The sequence below is a fragment of the Onychostruthus taczanowskii genome, unplaced genomic scaffold (assembly GCF_017590055.1).
Source record: "Onychostruthus taczanowskii isolate IOZ18803 unplaced genomic scaffold, ASM1759005v1 scaffold138, whole genome shotgun sequence".
NCBI classification, from domain to species: domain Eukaryota; kingdom Metazoa; phylum Chordata; class Aves; order Passeriformes; family Passeridae; genus Onychostruthus; species Onychostruthus taczanowskii.
Window position 1 is genome coordinate 206,998 of NW_024498551.1, and position 21,255 is coordinate 228,252.

The 21,255-nt window shown below is 61.0% G+C and overlaps 2 protein-coding genes across 2 annotated transcripts; both read right to left on the minus strand.

Annotated features, from left to right (window-relative positions):
* Positions 1-913: 913 nt before the first annotated feature.
* FDPS (farnesyl diphosphate synthase) lies at positions 914-6,402 on the minus strand. The gene is made up of 9 exons (XM_041397246.1): positions 6,204-6,402; positions 5,981-6,121; positions 5,486-5,566; positions 5,272-5,394; positions 4,390-4,478; positions 3,964-4,036; positions 2,573-2,650; positions 1,913-2,047; positions 914-1,238 (listed from the first exon to the last, which is right to left on the minus strand). Exons 1-9 carry the CDS (start codon positions 6,342-6,344, stop codon positions 1,038-1,040), a joined length of 1,062 nt encoding a protein of 353 aa, XP_041253180.1. The 5' UTR covers positions 6,345-6,402; the 3' UTR covers positions 914-1,037.
* Positions 6,403-8,570: 2,168 nt separating this feature from the next.
* Positions 8,571-21,189, minus strand: HCN3 (hyperpolarization activated cyclic nucleotide gated potassium channel 3). Its single transcript, XM_041397225.1, has 8 exons — positions 20,773-21,189; positions 17,844-18,273; positions 16,205-16,366; positions 15,328-15,546; positions 14,338-14,484; positions 13,377-13,617; positions 12,722-12,886; positions 8,571-11,902 (listed from the first exon to the last, which is right to left on the minus strand). The coding sequence occupies exons 1-8, from the start codon at positions 21,081-21,083 to the stop codon at positions 10,773-10,775; spliced, it is 2,805 nt and encodes a 934-aa protein (XP_041253159.1). The 5' UTR covers positions 21,084-21,189; the 3' UTR covers positions 8,571-10,772.
* Positions 21,190-21,255: the final 66 nt, after the last annotated feature.

Sequence of the window (21,255 nt, forward strand, 5' to 3'; positions counted from 1 at the left end):
CTCAGGGACCAGGGCTTGGCCGGAAGCCCCCGGCCCTGGGAATCGCTGCAGAACCGGCACCGCACCCCCGGGCCCGGCTTTACCAGGGGGGAGCTCCGGCCCCGAGCACCTGCTGGAGGCTCCGGGCAGGGAACGGGCAGCGGAGAGCGCGGGAGGGCGGCTCCGAGTATCATCCAGCACCGAGCATCCTCCAGCACCGAGCACCCCCCGACCCTGAGCATCCTCCAGCCCCGAGCATCCTCCAGCCCCGAGCATCCCCGGCCCCCGGCATCCCCCCCCCGAGCATCATCCAGCTCCGAGCGTTCCCGGCCCTGAGCATCCTTCAGCCCTGAGCATTCTCCAGCCCCGAGCATCCTCCAGCCCCGAGCATCATCCAGCTCCGAGCATTCCCGGCCCTGAGCATCCTTCAGCCCTGAGCATTCTCCAGCCTCGAGCATCCCCGGCCCTGAGCATCCTCCAGCCCCGAGCATCCCCCGACCCTGAGCATCCTCCAGCCCCGAGCATCATCCAGCTCCGAGCATTCCCGGCCCCGAGCATCCTTCAGCCCTGAGCATCCTCCAGCCCCGAGCATCCCCGACCCTCAGCATCCCCCGGCCCCAGGGCTCGCACCGGCGGCCCGGCAGCAGCACCGGCCCTCCTGGGCGCGGCCCTCCCCATCCCCCCGCAGCCCCCGCCCGGCTCCATCCCCTTCCCCGTCCCCCGCTCACCTCGGCGCTGCGGCGGCGAATGCGGCTGCGGGAGGGAGGGAGGAGGAGCCGCGGCGCCGCCACCGCCCGCCGGGAGCCGCCCGGTCCCGCCCCACCGGCGGCGGGGGCGGTGCTGCGGGCATCCCCCCAGCCCGGGGGGCACCGGGGGTGGGTACCGACATCCCCCTCCCCGCCATCCAGCCCCCAAACGACAGCAGCGCCGCAAATACAATAATTTATGTTTATTGACACACGGCCGGGGGGGAGATGGCCGAACCGCCCCCCCCGACCATCCCATCGCGCCTTCTCCCAGGGCAGGGAGCAGCTCCAGCCCCCTGCCAGCCCCCTCCATCACTTCTGCCGCTTGTAGATCTTCTGGGCGAGGTCCAGGAAGATGTCCCTGGGCAGGCGCCGGGCGTGCTTCCCGATCAGCTCCTGCAGGCGCCGGTAGCTGCTCTCCTCGTACTCCAGGAACGCCAGGGGCATGCCCAGCGCGTCGTAGAGCTCCTTCACCTTCGCCACCTTCTGGGGCTCCTTGCAGCCGTAATTCTCCTGAGAAAAAACCCTGGAGTCAGTCAGGGCCCATGGCAGCTCACGGGGCAGGAGCTTTGTTCTCTCTTCTCTCTTTGTTCCTATGATGTTTCATGAAAAATCTTTTTGCTAGGATTTTTTTTCTCTTGGGAAGATGAGAAGTTTCAGAGGAAAAGAAGAACAATATTATCTGATGGCTTCTCCCTGTGTTTTGCTGCTTTGGAATGTGGCAGGTGCATCTTTGATTGGTTCCATGTGAATTGTTTTTACTCAATGATCAATCCCAGCCCAGCTGTGTCAGACTCTCTGGTTTCTCACAGGTTTTTATTATTCATCTTTTTTTTATCCTTCTGATCTATTCCTTATTTTTTAATATAGTTTTAGTATATAATTTAACATAATATAATATGATATCATACTATTTCTAAGAAATATGGAGTCAGATTCATCTCTTCCCTCGTCCTGGGACCCTCACAAACAACACCCCAACCCTTTTTTCTTTCTTCTCCTCCCAGCCAGGTGACAGCTCCTGGCACTCCAGGTGCACACCCAGGCTCTGTCAAGCTCCACAGTGCACTCACCTCAGAAAGGGAAGCTTGTCCTTAACATTTAGAGACAGTTGTGCTTCTTTAGAAGGACAGGAAGGTGAAAGTGCAGAGAACTGAGCAACTCAGAGGTAAAATGGCAGCATTTACCTGCAGGATGTGCCTCTGCTCTGGCGTGGCCCTGCGCAGACACTGCACCACCAGCCAGCTGCACTTGTTGTCCTGGATGTCAGTGCCAACCTTCCCTGTCAGGTCTGGGTCCCCATAGCAGTCCAGGAAATCGTCCTGTGTGCCAAAGCCAAGGCCTGAGTGCCACAGGCAGCACCTGGCTGTTCTATCAGCTTCTTTGAGCCGGGTCTCACAAGCTTTTGGAGGTTTGTAACACACCTAAGAGAGCTCAGCTACCTTTGGAGGTGTAAAAATCAGCAGGATGGCTTCTAGTGTAGTGTTGGAAACAAAAAAAGGTTTTATAAAAGGCAAAATAACAAACAGAAAACACGGATCCAGGTGCAAGAGGCTTTCCTGCCCCTGATAAAACACTTCACAAAAGCAATTAGTTTCTTTGTTCACTTCTTTTCTAAATAAATATTTTCTAAATAAATCTAATAAAATTGCCTAAGCGAGACTTTTTGGCTTCTGTCTAATTAGCTATCCTTAAGTCTGAAGTCCCCAAAGTCTTATGAAGTGGCTTTTTACTAAATCAGTGGAAGAAACTCCTGAGTTTCTTTCCTTTTTAGGAGGACAAAGGATAGTTTTGCCAGCCCATCACCAGGAGGAGACAAGCAGCCAGGGGCCTGAGGCAGCTCCTACCTGGATCTGGAAGAACTCTCCCATCTCCAGCAGGATGGCTTTGGCGTCCTCGTGCTCCTCCTTCCCGTCAATGCCTGCCTGAGGGGAGGGGAGAAACAACAGGGATGAAAAAGCCTTCCAGGACCTGGGATAAGGCCTTCCAGGACCTGGGGAGAAAGCCTTTCAGGGCCAGGGACTAAAGCCCTCCAGGACCTGGGAAAAAGTAAAACCTTCCAGGGCCAGAAATAAGATAAAGCCTTCCAGGACCAGAAATGAGATTAAGCCTTCCAGGACCTGGGACTAAATCCTTCCAGGACCTGGCCTAAAGTAAAGCCTTCCAGGACCTGGCCTAAAGTAAAGCCTTCCAGGACCAGAAATGAGATAAAGCCTTCCAGGGCCAGAAATGAGATAAAGCCTTCCAGGACCTGGGGCTAAAGAAAAGCCTTCCAGCACCAGGGGATAAAGCCTTCCAGGACCTGGGACTAAATCCTTCCAGGACCTGGCCTAAAGTAAAGCCTTCCAGGACCTGGGAAGAAAGTAAAGCCTTCCAGGACATGGGGCTAAATCCTTCCAGGACAGAAATGGGATAAAGCCTTCCAGGACCTTGGCATAAAGCCTTCCAGGACCTGGTGAGGAAGTAAAGCCTTCCAGGGCCAGGGCTAAAGTAAAGCCTTCCAGGACCTGGGGATAAACTAAAGCCTTCCAGGAGCTGGGGATAAAGTAAAGCCTTCCAGGACCTGGGAAGAAAGTAAATCCTTCCAGGGCCAGGGGATCAAGCCTTCCAGGACCTGGGGCTAAAGTAAAGCATTCCAAGTCTGGGGCTAAAGCCTTCCAGGACCAGAAATGGGATAAAGCCTTCCAGGAGCTGGGGATAAAGTAAAGCCTTCCAGGACCTGGGAAGAAAGTAAATCCTTCCAGGGCCAGGGGATCAAGCCTTCCAGGACCTGGGGCTAAAGCCTTCCAGGACCAGAAATGGGATAAAGCCTTCCAGGACCAGGAAAGAGGCAAAGCATTCCAGGACCAGAAATGGGATAAAGCCTTCCAGGACCTTGGCATAAAGCCTTCCAGGACCTGGGGATAAACTAAAGCCTTCCAGGACCAGGGAAAAAGTAAATCCTTCCACCACCAGGGGATCAAGCCTTCCAGGACCTGGGGCTAAAGTAAAGCATTCCAAGACATAGGGATCAAGCCTTCCAGGATCTGGGGATAAAGTAAAGCTTTCCAGGACCTGGGCTAAAGTAAAGCCTTCCAGGAGCTGGGGATAAATCCTTCCAGGACCAGGGAAAAAGTGAATCCTTCCAAGACATGGGGATCAAGCCTTCCAGGACCTGGGGACTGAGCCTTCCAGGACCTGTCCCCCAGGCCAGGCTGGCAGCAGGTGAGGCCCCTCCTGAGCTGCTCCCAGCACTCACCATGTACATGGCTGCAGCCACGGGCAGGTAGAAGGAGTAAAACGCTGTCTTGTACTTCACAATGGCCTTGTACCTGTGCCAGAGGAAGCAGGTGAGCCCCGGGGGGCAGGGGCTGCAGGGCACCCCAAAAACCAGCCCCGGGCCACCCTCTGCAATGTAGGAGCTGCAGGGCACCCCAAAAACCAGCCTCGGGGCCACCCTCTGCAATGTAGGGGCTGCAGGGCACCCCAAAAACCAGCCCCAGGCTGAGTCTCTGCAGGGCAGGGGCTGGAGAGCACCCCAAAAAGCAGCCCCAGGGCCACCCTCTGCAGGACACCCCAAGAAGCAGCCCCAGGGCCACCCTCTGCAGGACACCCCAAGAAGCAGCCCCAGGGCCACCCTCTGCAGGACACCCCAAGAAGCAGCCCCGGGCTCTGCCCCTCGTACCGCTGCTCGCTGAACCTGCTCAGGTCCACCTGGGAAACCGGAGCAGTGATGAGGTCCAGAGTCTGCCCCAGCTCGGTCTGGTAGCCTGTCTGCAGAGGAAGGAAAGGATCTGTGGCCTCACTGCAGCTTTCCAGTGCTCAAAGGGGTTGTAAAAAATAAGGAGGATGATGTGTTGCACGGGGAGAGTAAGATAAAGGGTGATGGTTGTGATAGATCAGTGATTTCGATATTGGAAGGAATTTCTGGCTGGGAGGGTGGGCAGCCCTGGCACAGCTGTGGATGCCCCTGGATCCCTGGCAGTGCCCAAGGCCAGGCTGGACAGGGCTTGGAGCAGCCTGGGACAGTGGGAGGCCTGGGAATGTCCAGCCTGGAGAAGAGAAGGTTGTGTGGAGACCTCAGACCTTGCAGGGCCTGAAGGGGCTCCAGGGAAGCTGGAGAGGGACTGTTCATCAGGAACTGGAGTGACAGGACAAGGGGAATGGGTTCAGACTGGAAAAGGGGAAATTTAGGTTGGATATATGGGAGAAATTCCCTGTGAGGGTGTGAGGCCCTGGCACAGGTGCCCAGAGCAGCTGTGGATGCCCCTGGATGTGCCCAAGGCCAGGCTGGACAGAACTTGGAGCAACCTGGGACAGTGGGATGTGTCCCCATGGCAGGGGGGTGGAACAAGATGATCTCAAAGGTCCCATCCAACCCAAAGCAATCCGTGACCCCACAATCCATGCACCCAGCCCTCCAGGAGCATCCCAACCCCACAGCGCAGAGCCCACACCCTGCTTCAGCTCCTCTTTGGCTCTAAAGGCAGAGCGTGCCCAGGAATTTCAGGAACACATCAGAAAACGTGCCCAAAAACTCAGCAAGGGCTTGGGGAGGCAGGCTCACCTGCAGGAAGAGCTCCAGCAGGTGCAGGTAGTAGGGCTGCTGCCCACAATAGCTCCTGAGCAGCCGGTACACCGAGGACTCCAGCAGGAAAGCGTCATTGATGGCGTCCAGCCCGATGCCCTCCTGCACCAGGGAGGCAGGGGGGTGTCCCAAAGCCTCCTGACCCCCAGGGGACACCCCCCAGCCGTGAGCACCCCCTCCTGAACGCTCTCACCTTCTTGTACCAGCAGAGCTGCCCCCGGCGGGTCAGCGACGCGTCCATGATGTCGTCGGCCACCAGGAAAAAGGCCTGGAACTGAGGGGGGCTGCCTTAGGGATGGGGGGACCCCCGGGGGGCACAGCCCCAGGGGTCCCATCCCCTGAGGGTCCCAGACCTCCGGGGTCCCATCCCCTCCCCAGAGAGGTTCCCAACCCCAGAGGGTCCCAGCTCCCAGGGAAGTCTCCCCAGCCCCAGGGGGGGGTCCCATCCTCTGGGGGCCGGGGGTCCCATGCCCACGAAGGGGGTCCCATCCTCCAGGGGGGGGTCAGGAGGGGTCCCACTCTCAGGGGGGGTCCCATCCCCGAGGGTTCCATCCCCATGGGGGCCCATCCTCCAGGGGCCGGGGGTCCCATCCCCAGAGGGGTCCCACCCTCAGGGTGGCTCCCACTCTCAGAGGGGGGTGCCATCCCCAGAGGGGTCCCATCCTCCCGGGGGGGTCCCGCTCCTCACCAGCTCGATGCACCAGCCCACGGCCAGGGCGCGGCGCAGGCTCTCCGGGTCCTGCCGCTCGGGGCCCGCCAGCCGCCGGAACGCGGCCACCACCGTCAGCCCCCGGTTGCACTTCCCGCCCGGAGCGTTGTACTCCAGCACCTGCGGGAGCGCGGCCAGGTGAGCAGCCCTTCCCAGCCCCGGTCCCACCGGCCCGGTCCCGCCGCCCCCTTCCCGTTCTCACCTGCTTCAGGCGCGCCACGGCGTCTCCCACCTCCGCGTGTCCCAGCATGTCCTCCGTCAGGTCGCGGACGATCTGCGGGAAGAAGGCGTTGAACTCCTGGAGCTCGGCCGCCGCCCTGGCCCCGCTGCCATCGCCGTTCATGGTGCCGCCTCACGCTCCCGCCGCCGCCGCCCGCGACCTCCACAGCGCCTCCGGCCCCGCCCCCGCCCCGCCCTGTGGGGCAGTTATGGGGCACAGAGCAGTTATGGGGTGTGCTGCAGACTGTGCGGGTGCTGTGCAGGTGTGGGTGCAGGGCAGTTATGGGGTACAGAGGTTATAGGGTGCAGAGCGGCTGTGGGGTGCAGAGCAGTTATGGGGCGCAGGGAATTTATGGGATGTGCTGCACACTGTGTGGGTGCAGGGCAGTTATGGGGTGCAGGGCAGGTGTGGGGTGCAGGGCAGTTATGGGGTGCAGGGCAGTTATGGGGTGCAGAGCAGTTGTGGGGCACAGAGCAGTTATGGGGTGCAGGGCAGTTATGGGGTGTGCCGCACACTGTGTGGGTGCTGTGCAGTTATGGGGTGCAGAGCAGTTATGGGGCACAGGGCAGTTATGGGGTGCAGAGCAGTTATGGGGTGTGACGCACACTGTGTGGGTGCTGTGCAGGTGTGTCTCTGTGCAGGTACAGGGCGCAGTACGGGTGTGGCGGGTGGGTTTCACCACACGCCCGTGTGCCCCCTGGTTCCGGGGGGTCCAGCTGCCCATCGACCCTCGAGGGGACGCCGCAGGGGTGACCCGGGCCGGGCACACGCGGTGACACCTTCCCGCTGCTGCCCGCAGCTCCCCGCCCCGCAGCTTGGCTCCCGCCCCGAATCCCCTAATCCCGGCTCACCCGCGTTAATTAATCTCTGTGGTGCCCTCTAATCCCCCTCCCGCCGCCACCGGGACGCGGGGGCTCGGGGCACAGCCTCCGGCTCCAGGCCGGGTGTCCTTGGGGAGGGGGAACCGGGGACGGGCGGGGGGCTCTGCCCGCATCTCCGGGGCTCTGCGGGACCCTCGTGTCCCGGCGCTTTGCCCCCAGCCCCGGGCGGGCAGCGAGGCTCCGCCGTGACCCGGGGGTCTCTCTGCCTCGGCCGCCAGCCCTGCCGATGGACACAGACTCGGTGGAAGTGTTGGAATAGCGATAGGAAATATGCTGGAATTCATTCCCAAAAAATGCTCTTTTTGCCCTGCGCCCCCTTAATCAGGCTGGCTGCGGTGTAATCTGAAATAATCAAATTAGAGAAAAACTGTTAATCAGCGCTGAGCTCTTCGTGTGTCACGGAGCCTAATTCCTGCGGGGAGCGGGGGGGGGGACCGCCAGCACCGTCCTGCGGGCCGGGACTGCCCGGTAACGGGCAGGGGCTGCCCGGTAACGTGGGGCTGCGGGCAGGGGCTGCCCCGGTAACGGGCCAGGGCTGCCCCGGTAACGATGGGCTGTGGGTCGAGAGACTGTCCCGGTAACGGGCAGGGGCTGCGGGCCGGGAGACTGCCCCGGTAACGGGCAGGGGCTGCCCCGGTAACGTGGGGCTGCCCCGGTAACGGGTCAGGACTATTCGGTAACGTGGGGCTGCAGGCCGGGGCTGCCCCGGTAACTCAGGGCTGTGGGCAGGGAGACTGCTCCGGTAACGGGCAGGGGCTGCCCCAGTAACGATGGGCTGTGGGTCGAGAGACTGTCCCGGTAACGGGCAGGGGCTGCGGGCAGGAACTGTCCCGGTAACGGGCAGAGGCTGCCCCGGTAACTCAGGGCTGCGGGCAGGGGCTGCCCGGTAACACGGGGCTGCGGTGGCGAGACCGGGCAGGGCACAGCGCGGTGGCCACCAGCACCTGCGTCCTGCCAGCCACCGTGTCCCGCCCGGGGGGCAGCGGCAGGTGACGAGGGCGCGGCCAGGGCACGGCTGTGCCCCGAGACCCGCGCCCGGTGCCGCAGTGCCGGTGGCTCGGGTGCCCCGGCCCACCTTGCGCTGTCTGACCTTCATTTAATCGCGTTAATGCCTCGAGTGCTGCTCTGCAATCAGGCGGTATCAAACCCGCCCATCCCCCCGGCAATAAAGGGAACGGAGATGGAAGGGGAAAATAACCAAAGATTAAACATTAATCTGCCCACGGCCGAAAGGGACCGGGGTGGGCGGGAGGGGACCCGTTGTCTTTGGGCTCCTGCCACGCCACCCAGGTCTGTGGGGCCCGGGGGAGGCCCCTCGGTGGCTCCCGAGGGTTTCCCGGCTGCTCCCGGCTCTGCAGAAGGCCAGGATTGGAGCTGGGGTGCTGCAGCATCCCCCTGTCCTTCCTCATCCTCGCGCAGGGAGCTGTGGGGTCGCAGGAGGTGCAGAAGGAGTTTCCCCCAGACCAGCTCAGAATCTCTCTTTATTATTTAAATCCGTTATGTACAAGGACCAAAAAATAAAAAAACGCTCTTAAATTCTCTGCGATATGAAAACTACAAGCTCTGTACATGGACTGCCGTGAGTGCAAGAGTGGAGGATCATGGTCTTTGGTGGCTAAACTTGCGCCCGCGCACCCCCAGCCCCTCCAGCCTCCCCCGGGGTGGGCACCGGGCCACGGGGTGGGCACCGGGCCACGAGGTGGGCACCGGGCCACGGGGTGGGCACCGGGCCACGGGGTGGGCAGCGGGCCACGGGGTGGGCAGCGGGCCACGAGGTGCCACGGCGGCGGGGACAGGAGCGCAGGGTGGCTCTGGCTCCCGACACGGGGCCGGGCGGTGGCAGCTCGGTGCTGTCCGAGCCGGCCCGCACGCTCTGCGGGGCGCTGGGGTGACCGCTAAGACATTGACATCACGCAGTGTGAACACAGCCCGGGGACTTGGGACAGCGCGGCTCCGCTGCAGGTCCCCGCCCGACGGGGACGCACCGAGCGCGGGGATGGAGCGGGACGAGGGGGTGAGCAGGGCAGGGCGGTTGAAATCCATGGGAAAAGGCAGTGCAGGATATCCCCTCTGGCAGGCACTGCCGGGATTCCTGGTGGGCTGGTGCTCCCAGAGCAGCTCCGCACTGCTCCCGACGCCCCAAAACACGAGGGTGGAGAACGGGACACCTCACTTCGGGAAGGACCGCGGGGAACGAGACCTCGCCCGCTGCTCTGGGGGGTCCGGCGGGGTCCCGCTCAGCCCCAGAGCTCGAAGACAAGCCGGGGTTCCTGACTCCGGGAGTGGGAAGCAGCTGGCGCAGCGCGGTGGGGACGGAGGGGACGCTACTCTAACCAGGACTGAACATGGCTGGCCCAAAGCGACACTGGAAGCAGAGCTCGGCTGCTTGGCAGAGCCACGACTCGCACACACATTGCACACTACTGTCTCTGGAGGGGGGGGAGTGGGGCATCTGTGGGGACCCCGGGCTCCTGTTGGACGGGGGGGTGACCCCACAGCCCCACACGTCACCCAGGCGCTGCCCGGGATTGGCATCTCATTGTGGCAGCCTTTTGTTCCTGTGGCACCGGTGACTGGCATCTCCAGGTGACCTGGGAATGGGACTGCAGCGCAGGGCAGGGGAGCAGAGCCCGGGCTGAGCATCCTCCTGGAGCCACAGGCAGTGGGGTCCCCTTGGAGTGACCCTCTGAGCATCCTCCTGGAGCCACAGAAGGGTCATCCCAAATGATTTTCTGGACATCATCCTGGAGCCACAGGGGGGTCCCCTTGGACTGACTCTCTGAGCATCCTCCTGGAGCTGCAGGCAGCAGAATCCCCCCAGGCTGCCCCCATGGGGGCCCGTGGAGGGGCACAGTGCCCGGGTGTGGGGCAGAGCCCTGCCCAGCAGCACATCCCAACCTCACTGGCACTCAGCACCTCTGAGGCAAAACGGTCCCACAAGCTGGGGAGAGGGACTGGGGGGCTGCTCCTCTGCCCCCCAGCGCTGCCCCTAGGCACTCGTCACACCAGAGGAGCCCTGGTGGTCCTGGCACTCTGGGAAGGGGCAGTGCTGACCCCGGACCGCCATGCCCCTGCCACGGGCTCCAGCCTCCTCCCTCCACCCGGGCAGAGGACCCGGGGGGTGCCTCTGCCTCCTCACCCTAAAGGCAAAGGGGCTGGGCAGAGCAGTCTGGGGATCGAGGTGGGCATCGGGCAGCCCCTGCTGTGACAGAGGACGAGCTGGAGGAGCTGCCAGCGTCAGCCTGCCCCGAGGACAGGCTGTGGGACACGCGGCACAGAGCGTGGGGGGCCCAGCCCCCGAGGGGCAGTTGTGGGGAGCTGAGCTCCCCAGAGAGGCCAGAGTTTGGGCGAGGGCTCTGACCTGTCCTGTGCCTCCGGCAGGAGGGCAGAACTCACAGATGGTGATGAGCCAGGAGGGCAGAGCCCGGGCAGGGTGACCCCCTTGGGGCAGTCAGCAGAGCCCCCCTCCTCATCCAGCTGGGCCAGCTCTGGGGCTGGCGCATGCCCATCCCTGCCGTGTCCCCGTGCCTCAAACAGCCCCTCCACGGCCCCGGCTGGTGCCTCTCACCTCATTTTCCCTCCCGCACGGCGGGGCTGGTGCTCTGCTTCCCCGCCTCCTGCGCCGCCGGGATGCCCGGCTCCCTCCTGCCCGCGCGGCTGCCGACAGGACTCACATGTTGGACGGGAGTTTGGGCTTCGCCGTTTCCACCTCGGGGCTGAAGGCCACGGAGCCCTTGCGGGAGGGACCTGCCGCCTGCCTGGACGCGGAGCCCGGGGACTGGGGCGTGGGCGCTCCCGCGGAGCGGCCGGGCTGAGCCAGCGCTCCCGAAGGGTGTGCGGGCTGGCCGGGCATCCCCGCACACGGCTTGGCCAGCAGTCCGGCTACCGAGGGCGAGGACCTGCGGGCCAGGTTCCCTGCAGATTTCCTGCCCTGCTTCAAGGAGCTGCCGTCGGCTTGCTGGGCCACTTTGTTGGGAAGGGAGGGCTGGGAGGCAGAGAGGAGCCGGACATCCTGCGTGAGCCGCCCCACCGGCAGCCCCTGGATGCTCCTGTGCTTCACCAGCTGCTGGGGATGCATCAGGAGCGAGATGTGGGAGCCGGTGGCTCGGGACAGGCTGTAGTGGAGCGTTCTCCCCGGCGGCAGCGCCTGCTCCGAGCTGGGGGACGCAGCGCCCGCCGCTTGCTGCAGCAGCGAGGTGGAGAGCGAGGCGCCGCGGGACCGGGAGAGCTGGGGCTGGGGGCCGCCCGGGGGCTGCTTGGGCCCCGCTGGCATCTCCCCCCTCTGCGCAGTGCGGGGCAGGGGCTGCGCCCCCGGGCTGGGTCTCTGGCCCCCGCTCTCCAGCGGCGCCTGGGGCTGGACCATGGGCGAGGAAGGCGAACCGGCGGCCGGCGTGTGCAGGTGGGACGGAGCCCCGGAGGGAGAGCTCACGGAGGAGGGCCGGGAGCCCCCCAGGCTGGGCTGGGAGCGGCGCACCGGCTTGGTGAGCAGGGTGGCTTCGGGAGAGAGCGGGCTGGAGATGGAGGAGGGCGGCAGGAAGATGTGAGCCTGCAGGCTGTGCTGGTGGGTCAGCGCGATGGCCACGTTGGTGGTGGCGGCGGCTGTTTGCAGCGGGGCGTGCACCAGAGGCTCCCAAATCACCGGCTTGCCGCTCAGCTCCCTGCCCATCGCCATCTGCTGCAGGTCCTGGATGTTGTGGGCCATGTCCTGGTCGTGCTTCACGATCTGCTGGATCATCTCGTTGTTCAGGGGTCCCGAGCTGTGCTCGGCTCTCTTGCGGAGCAGGATGGAGTTCTTCTTCCCTGGAGGGGAGGCAGGAGTGTCACCGACCCTTGGGGACAGTGTGGAGGGCAGGGTGGCAGTGGGAAGGGACAATAAAACCTCGGAGTTCCAGGGGAAGCAAGACCCTGGGAAGGGTCCAGACTGGAGCAGTGGAAGCAGCAGGGACAAAACAGGAGAGTCCTGACTCCAAAGGGATGGGGGTCTGGGGTCCTGCTTGTCCTCCACAGGCAAGGGAGGGTGAGGACAAGCAGCTGGTCACTGCCAAACACTGCAGGTACCGTGCAGTGCAGTTACATCTTCCCAGGGAAGCCTGTCCTGTGGCACCGCCTGGATCTTGCTGAGGGGGAGAGAGAGGGCAGGCTCCTTCCTCATACTCCTCATCATCCTCATTGCTGGGCACCCACGGGGCTGGGGCACTCATGCCAGCTCCGTGACTCCACCACCTGTGGGTCTGGTGTCCCATGGGCCCTGGGGGTGGCTGTGCTGAGCCCAGGGGCTCACTCCATGGTGACCCACTCCATGGGGTCACTCCAGCCTGTCCTCCAGGAGGACACCCACAGGGCTAGGGCACTGTGATCACCTCATCCCAGCTCTGTGACTCCACCACCTGTGTGTTTGTGGGCCCATGCGCCCTGGGGGTGGCTGTGCTGAGCCCAGGGGCTCACTCCATGGTGACCCACTCCATGGGGTCACTCCAGCCTGTCCTCCAGGAGGACACCCACAGGGCTAGGGCACTGTGATCACCTCATCCCAGCTCTGTGACTCCATCACCTGTGGGTCTGGTGGCCTGTGGGCCCTGGGGGTGGCTGTAGAGCCCCCAGGGGCTCACTCCTCCTCACCTATGCGGTCCAGGCGGTCCATGGCCACGGTCTCGAAGGCCCTGCGCATCATGGGGTACTCCTCCAGCACCTCGTTGAAGTTGTCCACGGACAGGGAGTACAGGCGGCAGTAGGTGTCGGCTCTCACGCTGGCCGTGCGCCTGCCCCGCGTCAGGAGGCAGATCTCTGCAGGGACACGGGGCTGGGCTCAGGGGGACACAGCCATCCAGCCCCCTCCCAGCCCTGGAGCAGGATCAGGGCTGCCAGCACCCCAAAACCCTGCACAAAGCATGGCTCAGAGGCAGGGGCAGACCCCACAGCCTGTCTCCTTGGCCAGGCACAGCGTTTTCCTCCCTCTCCAGGCCATGGAGACACCCCCAGGTGTGGCTGCTGTGATGGCCTGGCCTGTTTCCCTCCCAGAGCTGTGCCTGTATCCTGTAAACTGGCTCAGATGTTCTGCTCTGACCTCCTCTCCTCCCTGGCCAGCAGTGGATGCTCCCTGTGCCCGTGCTCCCTCTGCCCCAGCCAGACAGAACTGGGGTAAAGACTTTGCCACTTTGACTGGATGCCAAGACTTTGGCACTGGGCAAGAGGAGATGAGCAGGCAGAAACATTAGGGATGCCCCAGCTTCTACTCGCAGGCAGCTTTTGCCCGCTACTCTGCCCACCAGCTCACCCCCAAAGTAGGAGCCATCAGACAGCTTTGTCTCCTTGTTGCCCTTGGTGAGGATGCTGACCACCCCGTGCTGGATGAAGTACATCTTTTTGCCCACGGTGCCCTCGCGGATGATGAAGTCCCCAGGCTGGAAGACCTCGAAGCGCAGCTTGGTCAGCATGGCTGTCACAAAGTTGGGGTCAGCGTTGGCAAACAGGGGCATGTTGGCCACCAGGTTGCGGCAGTTGAAGTTGATGATTTCCTGCGGGGTGAGGAGCAGCTCAGTGGGTGTAGCCACATTTCTCTCCACAGAGAAAAGCAAGGCACAACTCTTCCCAAGAATATTTCTGGGTTTCGCATTCTCTGAACCTCAGAGAAAGGAAAAACAATTCTTACCCCACTTGCTGTGCCTGTGTTGTGCTGAAGTAGAATGCAATATGGAAATTGTTTACCCAAAGTGATGGGGTTTTGTTTCCTCGGCCTGTCAGGGCCAGGTGTGTGTATATGTCAGGACTGTCAGATGACAGTCATGAGATATTGAGCAGTTGTGTACAAAGTTGAGGACTTGGCAAATTCAGTTTAGATGTAATGTAATATAGTATAAAAATAAGAAAAGTATTATTATTATAAAAATAAAGTTATAATAATTATAAATATTATAACAACACTATAATAAAATATCATTATATATTATTATATTAATATAATATAGTATAAATAATAAAATTATTATAATAAAATAAATTAATAACAAATTTTAATAGTATAATAAAATTATTGTAATAAAATTATTATATATATTATATTAATATAATACAGTATAAATAATAATTAAATTAATTAACCTTCTGATAGAGTCCTTCTCATCATTTCTCCCCACACAGGGGTCATCCTGTTTCAATAAGTGGGGAATCACCGAGCCTGGCCCCTGCCAGCACCAGCCCCTGCCCTGCAGGTCACAGCAGGGGAGGGTTGCCCTCACCTCTTTGAGGGGCTCGCTGAGCTCCCCCAGGATGTTCTCCTCGTCAAACATCTTGCCCTGGTAGCGGTGCTCGTAGTACTCGTGGATGCGCTGGCGCGTGTCCCCAGGCAGCTTGTGGAATGACATGTACTGCTCCACCTGCTTGTACTGTGGGGACAAGGGGAGTCACACAGGGCTCGGCTGGCACCGCCCGCGTGGCCGCATGATGTGTCCCTTCTCCTCAGTGTGTACATACAGACAGCCCTGCTGCAGTGCCCAAAGGGGGTAAAGGACACCCGTGCACTCAGGATGCAGCTGGAGCCAGGGCAGAGGGCAGGGTGGGGCCACGCTGTGCACAAGTGACCCCCAGTATGGACACCAGTATGGTCCCACTCTCAGTGGGCAGCCTGAGCTCCACACCCCGAGGGAGAGTGGCAAGGACAAAGATGCCAGCCTCTGGAATCAGTAGGGCACAGCAGCTGTGCTGAGCTGCTTCTGGAGCTGGACCCACTCATGCCAGGACTCTTCCCCCAGCACCCCGGCCCTCTCTTCTCCACCCACAGAATAATGAGGTTGGAAGAGATCTTGAAGATCATGGAGTCCAACCTATGCCCTAACACCTCAACTCGACTACAGCACCAAGTGCCATGCCTCTCATCAGGTACACACAGTCACCTGCCCAGGGACACAAAGGACACACCTGTGAAGAGCCTGGCCTGAGCCCAGCACAGCAGAACCACGGGAAATAACCACACAATCACAGAATAGTGAGGTTGGAAGAGACCTCGAAGATCATGGAGTCCAACCTATGCCCTGACACCTCAACTCAGAATCTAGACTACAGCACCAAGTGCCACGTCCAGCCTTTTTCTAAACACCCCCAGAGATGGTGATTCCACCACCTCCCTGGGAAGAGCATTCCAGTACTTTATTACCCTTTCAGTGAAACATTTTCTCCTAATATCCAACCTATCCCTTCCCTGATGTGGCTGAGACTGTGTCCCCACTGACCTTCTCCTGGTACTGGCGCCGGGACGAGTCCAGGGACTGGATGAGGGCGGTGGCGTGGCCGATGAACATGGCGTAGCAGGTGGCCCCCACGATCATGCTGAGCATGGTGAGCCACACGTCGGTCATGCCCTCGGGCGCCTGCTGCCCGTAGCCGATGCACAGCATGTGGCTCATGGCCTTGAACAGGGCGTGGGAGTACTGCTTGCCCCACGAGTTGTTCTGCACATGAGGGAGAGCGGGGCTGAAGGGTTTGGTGGAAGGTGCTGTGCAGCTGAACACCCCGGTCCCACCTCCCTGAGCTGGGGAGTCCAGAGACCCAGTGAGAAGAAGGCTCCTCCAAGGCCAAAGGGATGAGTTCTCCTCCAGGAAGAGGATTGTGAAGGCCTAAAGAGGCAGCAGGCCCTGCTCTGGGGAGGAGGCAGGCTGCTTGCCCCACGAGTTGTTCTGCACATGAGGGAGAGCGGGGCTGAAGGGTTTGGTGGAAGGTGCTGTGCAGCTGAACACCCCGGTCCCACCTCCCTGAGCTGGGGAGTCCAGTGAGAAGAAGGCTCCTCCAAGGCCAAAGGGATGAGTTCTCCTCCAGGAAGAGGATTGTGAAGGCCTAAAGAGGCAGCAGGCCCTGCTCTGGGGAGGAGGCAGGAGCCCCAGTGTCCTGTTCAGGAAACCTGAGGGATTCCCTCACTCCAAGGTGGGCTGAGATGGGAAGGTGATGCAAGGTTCCCTCTGCCCTATTTCACTGCTGTGACCACAGAGACAATGCTCACCAGCACATCTCCCAGCAGCTCCAGGTGGAGAGACAGGGAACCAAACCCTCTCCCCACCACGGCAGATCCCAGCTGGAACCACCCCAGTCTGGGCACTCAGTCTGGGCACTCACCACCATGTGGTTCTTGGAGACCCAGCAGTCCTCAGGGAAGTCCTGCAGCATGGGCACCAGGAACTGCAGGCAGCCATCCCAGTGGCACAGCAGCAGCATCATCCCGATGAGGTTGAAGATCCTCACCACGGCGCTGGCCAGGTCGTACGTCATGTGGAAGATCTGGGGAACAGGGCAGTGTAGCACCCCATGAACTCTCCCCACTTGCTCAATCCCCAAGCCCTCAGCCCTGGAAAAATTAACCACTTACCATAGAGTCAGCCCTCCCAAAGGGAAAAACACTCTTCCCCATGGACTTGGTGTCACAGCTTCCTCTGGTTTCTCCTTCCCCTGTCACTGGCCTGGTACCCCTGGTGGCCACCCCCCTACCCCTGGTAGCAGGCCCCTCTGCCCACCCCTTAGCTCTGCCCTCCACCCCTTCCCCTTTATAAGCTGCCTGCTGCACGTGGTTCATTCTCTTTTTCCATGGGTTTGTCCTTCGGTGACTGTGTTACCCTGCTGGAATAAAACCTTGCAAAAGAGCCTTTCTTGCCTCTATCTCCGAGCCAGCTGAGGTGAGTGTTGAGTGGAGGTTTGACTGCGTTGCCTGAATGTTAACTCAGCCTGCTTTTCGACAGGAGAGGCTTGCTGGGGACAAGAGACAGGCAGCAGCACCCAGCGCTTGAACACTCGCGTTTTTAGGGCAGGAGAGAAGGAGCTGCAGAGAAACTCTCCTCCTAGAACAGCCCTTGGAGCCCTCTGCCCCTCCAGACAGCTGTACCTGCAGCTGGGGGACCCCCAAGGAGACCCCCGAGGGGTTCTCACTGTTGTAGTGTGCTTTTATACTTTGTAACACTTCGTAATAGTTTTGGTTTTGTATCCCCTTCTTTTCTCCAAATGGCGTACCCCTTTTTGTACCCCCTTCCTCTACCTGTGTAATCATTCTCCTGGGTTGAGATCATTCCCAAATCCCCGCCCTGGCTCTCTGCCAGTCACTCAGTATCCCATCCCCTCTATCTAGAACTTTTGGTCCAAGTCGTCGAGTGATTAGTCTGAGACCAGGGGGCAGCCCCTCAAGTAATATTTTATACGCTATCCCAAATGTCCATCCCTAAGGTTGCATCCCTGGAGGGTCTTTTATGATATATATATATTATTATTATATATAATAATAATATATCTATAATTATATGTATAATTTTATATATAATATATATGTATGTTTTATATACAATATATATAATTTATATATAATATATATATGTATGTTATTATTATTATTATATGTAATAAGAGGGTCTCTTATTATATATACATCAGCAAATGTATCTGCCTTTGGTTTCCTCCCCCCCTTTAAATGTAACCTTGAGATTCCTTTTGTTTCACTCTGAGCACGGCGCACCACTGAGGTGTGGGGCTCCCTGAGGAGCTCCGAACAAACCTTGGACTGGCTCCCTGCTGAGAGCCAGCCTTTCATCCTCTACCGATGTCTCCTGTGTCTCTCCTGCTGCAAAGGTGACCAGCCCAGCTGCCATGGGTACCCTCGGGCCACCAGAGAGCGTCCCCCGCGCTGTCAGCCACTTTGGGGCTGCCCCCCGGTTGTCTCCTGACCCGGGGCTTGCCAGGGCTCCTGGAGGGCACCCAGAGGGGAGACACTCACCTCCTCCCACTGGTGGATGTAGCGGATGAGGCGCGAGAGGCGCAGCAGGCGCAGCAGGCTGAGGATCTTGGTGAAGCGCACGATGCGCAGGGCCCGCGCCGTCTTGTAGACATCAGAGTCCACCTGCGTCTCCAGGTCGACGATGAGGAAAATGTAGTCGACAGGGATGGAGGAGATGAAGTCGACCAGGAACCAGCTCTTCAGGTACTTCATTTTGATGGTGTGAGGGTCAAGGATGATCTCCGTGTTGTCCTCCACCACGATGCCTGTCCGGAAGTTCAGCACCAGGTCAGCCAAGAAGAAAGTGTCCGAAAGCACGTTGAAAACGATCCAGGGAGGGGTGTTCTCGTCCTTGAAGAAGGTGATGCCCACGGGCAGGATGATCAAATTGCCCACCATCAGGAGCAGCATGATGAGGTCCCAGTAAAACCTGCAGGGTGGGAATGCAGGGGCCGGAGCGGGACAGGCAGGACACAGTTAGAGAGCAAACAGGATCAAAGTCAGGGTCTGACCGTGCAGAGGACACACACACATCACTAACAGCCTGCTGCTCAGCTGGGACAGATGTGAGCAAAAATGAGGTGCAGAAGTCACCCTGTGTGGGAATGGGGGTGTAGGAGCTTGGCTGTCTCTCTCTCCACTGCAGGGCAGTGCATGCACACCTCTGCCCCCACCCCAAAGCTGCCACGTGCCCCCTGGAGATCTCCGAGAGGATGTGGGCTTTGCTCCCTTGAGGCTCCTTGTCATCTGCTGTCTCCCTGCCACCACCCGAGGTGGCTTAGCAGGATTTGGGATAAGCTTTGCTGGTTATGCAAACGGAGAGCCGAGCTCCTGGGGCAGCAGAAAAGGATCAGGGAGGCTGTGGTGGTGAGCCAGGCAGCAGCCAAGCAAGGAGAGACAGTGCTGGTGCCAGGGGAAGGTGGGAGGAAGGTCCAACCCTACAGGAGGTGCCAGCATGCACAGGGCAGGGTGAGGGCACTCCTCATCCACCTCCTTTAGCTGGGAGTGGGCAGGCTCAGAGGCTTTGGAGGGAAAGCCAAGAGATGCTGGTTATGTCAGGACAGCCAGCTGGTTATGTCAGGACAGCCAGCAGCCCTGTCACATGCAAGTGCCACCGGGATGTTTTAATTCTTCACACAGACACATCACCACTTTCTCCAGCAGCCTTGTGACTCCTGGGATCCCCCATCAGAGCCTTCAGAGCCCTTGGGAAAGCAAGTCCAGCTTTAGGTGTCCCCAGGCATCCCCAGTTCGTCCCAGCCCTGGCTGTGGGTGTAGGCTCAAATCTCCAAAGCTGATTTCAGGGCAGCTCTCAGTGCCCAGTGAATCCAAACCAGCTTTTACAGGTGGCAGAAGCCTGTGGGGATTTCCTACCCCACACTCATGGTGGGACACGGATACTGGGATCTCTGCTGCTGGGAAGGGAAGGAGAAGGGGAATGGGAAGAGGAAGGGGAAAGGGAAGGGGAAGGGGAAAGGGAAAGGGCAGAGGAAGGGGAAGGGGAAAGGGAAGGGGAAGGGAGGTCCTGCTGTCATGAGAGGCTCCTTCAGAGAGAGCTCCAGAGCCTGAGGGGAGTAGGGGGAGGCACCCTCTCCTCAAGGAGCCACCCCAAGGTCAGGTCCAGAAATGACCCAGGGCCAGGAGTGACCCCAGGGCTTTGAGGAGCCCACCCCAGGGCCAGGAGTGACCCTGGGGCTTCGAGGAGCCCACCCCAGGATTATGGTGACCCCAGGGCTTGGAGGAGCCCACCCCAGGGCCAGGAGCCTCTCCCATATTAACACCTTCCTGCCTGTGGCCAGGATTTGCTGGGCCAGGGAAGGAAATGAGGCAGAAGGAGCCTGACCCGGCTGAGGAATTGCCTCCTGCACCTCCACGCTGTGCCCTGAGAAGCTGAGCAGGGAAGCTGCCTGTCCCCACAGCTGCCCAAGCCTGCCTGGAGCTCTCGCTTCAGATTTAGGCTTAAGCTCTTTAGAACAGGCCTTGTCCTTCACTGAGTGTCAGGTTGAGCACTCAGGGCCCTGATCTCCACGGCCTTTATGTATCTCCCTAATGTGATAAACACCGGAGTAATCCCCCTGTCTGTCTACCTGCCAGCTCCCTGCACGGTGCTGCTTGCAGAAACCGCCCCTGCCAAGCTCCAGGCTCACAAACTTTGGGATGCTTTCCCTGAAAAAAGGGCTCCCAGGGCTGGGTGTCATGCTGGGGTGTGGACCCAGTGGTGAGGGGAGACGGCCACAGGTGCCAGGGAGCCACGGCGGGTGCTGGCTCCGTTCTCCAGGCTGGGGACATCATCCATGTCACAGCCTGCTGCGGGAGACGCCTGCCTGGCAGCTCCATTCCCCGCGGAGAAAGCCCACCCTATATGACTCAACATCCCCGTGACACCCAGTTCCTCCCACATCATCCATCCCCGAGCTCCCGCTGTGATCCCGGTGACACCGAGAGCCGGGCCCGGCTCCTCGCTGGGTGACCGGCCCCGCTCCAGCCGCGGGGAGCCGCGTCCCAGGGGGATGAAGGCTCCTGAGCAAATTAAAAACAGCATCGCGAAGGGCGGGGGGAGCCGTAAGGGCAGGCAAAGCCCAGCAACCCCCGCCTCCGCACGCCCGGGGCCGGGTCAGCGGAGCTCCGCGGCTCGGCGGAGCCGGGCTGCCCCGGGCACCGGGAGCACCGGGAGCCCGCGGGTGTGGGGCAGCACAGAGCCGTCCGTGCGGGCGGGATAATCCCAGACGGGAACGGGCTGGGGCAGCGCGGCCCCGGGCTCCGCCGGTGGCAGCCGCCTCCCCGGGCCGGTGCGGAGCCCCGGCTACCGGCACTTGTTGCCCCCACGGCGGCGGGGCCGCGCTCAGCACCACGGACAGCGGCGGAGCCGGAGCGGGGACCGGCGCCGGGAGGCGGCGCCGGGGCGGGGGTGGCGGGGCCCCGGTCCCACCTGAAGTCGCTGTAGGGATGGATAATCCAGGCGCCCGCCGACTTCACCCTCTGCCGCTCGATCTCCACGGCCCGGTGGCTGCCGAACATGCGCAGCGAGAACTTGTTCACGGCGGGCTGCAGCATCGCCCCGAGCTGCCGCTGCACGAACGTGCCCGCCGCCGCCGCCTCGCCCTCCGCCACGATCTGCTCCGCCGCCGCCGGCGAGGCCGGGGCCGCGCCCGACGCCCCCGCGGGCGCCCCCGCCGCCTCCCCGTCCAGCACCGGCGGCTTCTCCCGCGGCTCGGGGCTTCTCCGCGGCGCCGCCTCCATCCCGCCGCCGCCGCCTCGCCTCACGTTTCCTTCAAACGCCCTTGTCCGGGCGCCCTGCCCGTCGCCCCGCCGCACATGCCCGGCCCCGGGCGGGCGGGCGCTCCCTCGCCGCCCGCGGCCGCTCGCTCACCGAGCGCTCACCGAGCTCCGCCGGCGCCCGCCTGTTGCGCAC